The sequence below is a fragment of the Nanorana parkeri genome, unplaced genomic scaffold (assembly GCF_000935625.1).
Source record: "Nanorana parkeri isolate BGI_ZX_2015 unplaced genomic scaffold, ASM93562v1 scaffold538, whole genome shotgun sequence".
NCBI lineage: Eukaryota > Metazoa > Chordata > Amphibia > Anura > Dicroglossidae > Nanorana > Nanorana parkeri.
Window position 1 is genome coordinate 781,111 of NW_017306806.1, and position 2,912 is coordinate 784,022.

At 48.3% G+C, this 2,912-nt stretch overlaps 1 protein-coding gene across 1 annotated transcript in view; it reads right to left on the reverse strand.

Moving 5' to 3' along the window:
• Nucleotides 1-2,229: 2,229 nt before the first annotated feature.
• Nucleotides 2,230-2,912, reverse strand: part of LOC108791263 (poly [ADP-ribose] polymerase 14-like) — a 51,343-nt gene continuing 50,660 nt past the window's right edge. Inside the window, exon 15 of the mRNA XM_018561697.1 lies at nucleotides 2,230-2,519. Coding sequence (XP_018417199.1) covers nucleotides 2,230-2,519 — 290 coding nt within the window. The remainder of the gene's footprint in view (nucleotides 2,520-2,912) is intronic.

The window sequence follows — 2,912 nt, forward strand, 5'->3', positions numbered from 1 at the left end:
AGGCAAAAGGCACAACCCTGCCACACCCCCAGTTATATATAGGCAATGGACACACCACTGCCACGCCCCCATATATATAGATAATGGACACACCTCTCCCACACCCCCAGTTATATATAGGCAATGGACACATCTCTGCCACACCCCCAGTTATATATAGGCAATGGCCACCCCCCTGCCACACCCCCAGTTATATATAGGCAACGGACACACCCCTGCCACACCCCCAGTTATATATAGGCAACGGACACACCCCTGCCACACCCCCAGTTATATATAGGCAACGGACACACCCCTGCCACACCCCCAGTTATATATAGGCAACGGACACACCCCTGCCACACCCCCAGTTATATATAGGCAACGGACACACCCCTGCCACACCCCCAGTTATATATAGGCAACGGACACACCCCTGCCACACCCCCAGTTATATATAGGCAACGGACACACCCCTGCCACACCCCCAGTTATATATAGGCAACGGACACACCCCTGCCACACCCCCAGTTATATATAGGCAACGGACACACCCCTGCCACACCCCCAGTTATATATAGGCAACGGACACACCCCTGCCACACCCCCAGTTATATATAGGCAACGGACACACCCCTGCCACACCCCCAGTTATATATAGGCAACGGACACACCCCTGCCACACCCCCAGTTATATATAGGCAACGGACACACCCCTGCCACACCCCCAGTTATATATAGGCAACGGACACACCCCTGCCACACCCCCAGTTATATATAGGCAATGGACACACCCCTGCCACACCCCCAGTTATATATAGGCAACGGACACACCCCTGCCACACCCCCAGTTATGCAGACCATTAGAAAATTATATGCCAGAAATGACTGTGGACAATGTTGTCCTGATCTTTATGGGGAGGGTGAGGTTTGTTCACATATTTTCTATACCGTGTTTCCACGAAAATAAGACACTGTCTTATATATTTTTTGGCTCAAAAAAACACACCAGGTCTTATTTTTTTTTTTTATGTACAACAATACAGCACTTATTCATGTAGAAAAGTCTACATGTATTCATGTACAAACATATGGTGATCAGGGCAATCAGGGGTGCCGTAGCTTTCCAAGAGCAATTTGCTAACCAATCGCTGGCCAGAATGAGCGAAGCGTGCTTTCACTATGGATTCCCCACAGGCGGTGTGCATTTGGTATGACTCCGCCTGTGACAGGAGGCGGGGCTATAGAGGTGGCATCGGCTTATGCGGCTCTGTTCCCTCCGGTGCCGCCTCGCTTCCTCTAGTGCCGGCTTCATTGGCACCGCTGATTCTCTCCCGCGGCTCTTCAAGTTCCCCCTTATGCCACCACCGGCCCTGGGAATAGTCACAACTAGGTCTTATTTTCGGGGAAACAGGGTATTTTTTTCACAATAGAATACAATACGGTATATACAATATAAGGGGAAGTCTCTTTGGGGTGCCTGCGTCCACTTCATCGTTGTTTTTCCTGGAGTGCACATTGATGACTGATGATAAAATCACGCATTATATGTCATTATGTTACAATGATTTCTTTATTTTTTTATTTATATTGACCGGTCATTAAAACTCACACATACAAGAATCAGTACCAGCATTACCAAGTCACAGTAATACTCCTGAGCTCCCAGCCTCGGCCACCACAATCACACGGTCTATGACTAATAATTACAAACTACAAACAAGGGTTGTATGATATTAACACTCAATACTATGAAAGTAAACTGTAAGCTGATCGATGGCACATATATATCTAAAAAAAGAACTGTGCTCTGCAATGTGAAGCCCTCAACCCTCTCTAAAATGGTGACTGAAATCCTTAAACCACCTTATAGTGAATGGCAATCAACTTGAATGCACACCCCACAAACGGTCAAGGATTAGCCCTGAGGTCAAATGTCAACCCACCCTGCCTATAGGGTGTCTCATATGCCTTTGTGGTAGGTCAGGGGGGTGCTACACTTGGGGTACCCAGACCCTGTGAAGGTCACTGCATAGGGACACCCCAAGGAGGATTATAAACTGGTCATCAGAAGACCCTAATGTGGCAGCTTCCATCTGACGCTAATCAAACAGGGGTTTCATAGTAGAGTTCCTTTAACAAAGCCAACGAGCACATAAAGGGAATTTAGTGCAGACCAGAAGGGGCAGGAAAAAGCAGTGTGTGCCAAGAGGAGCGCTGCTTTCAGGTGATGCTGAGAGCTCTCTGAGGTCACTTAGTGAAGGTGATGAGATATTCTGGATAGGCCTGGATGTCATTAAATATCACAAACACGGTGGGTCTTGATCCATTATCTGTGACGCTGTCGTACATGTCGGTGGGGTTTGATGTGCTCTTGGCTGGTGGGGTGATCATCGTGCTATGCCCGGCACAGTAAACACCGGTGAGGACGCGGGCCAGGTACATGTATTTGTATCCGTCTGTATGTGGTTTGGAGTATGTGTCATCCGCAGAGTAATTGGCTTCAACGGCGAAATACGTTCCTTTCCCCAATTTCGTAGCTGTGCTCATAGAAAGATAAAAGATTTATTAATCATAGAGCAGAAATACAACACAGAATAATGTCCACAAATGTCAGGTCCGGGATATTATATTGTATTATTGTATCACCTCCCAGAATGCAGAGCTTCTTAAAGTGTGGGTCGTGACCCAATATGGGGTTGTGCAAGTAAAGGGGGGGGGCGCGACTAATAATCCGAATCCCCAGACAAGGCCGCCATCAGGGGTGTACAGCCGCTACTCGTGTGAGGGGCCCAGGCAGCCAGGGGGGCCTGGGCTCCAAGCAAGAATTTTTTTTATTATAGTAGATGCTGTAAGTACAGTATGTACAGTTGAATTGGTAAGGTCCCGGGCCCCCCCTGTGCTGGCGGGCAGGGGGGTTGGGGGCCGAAGGA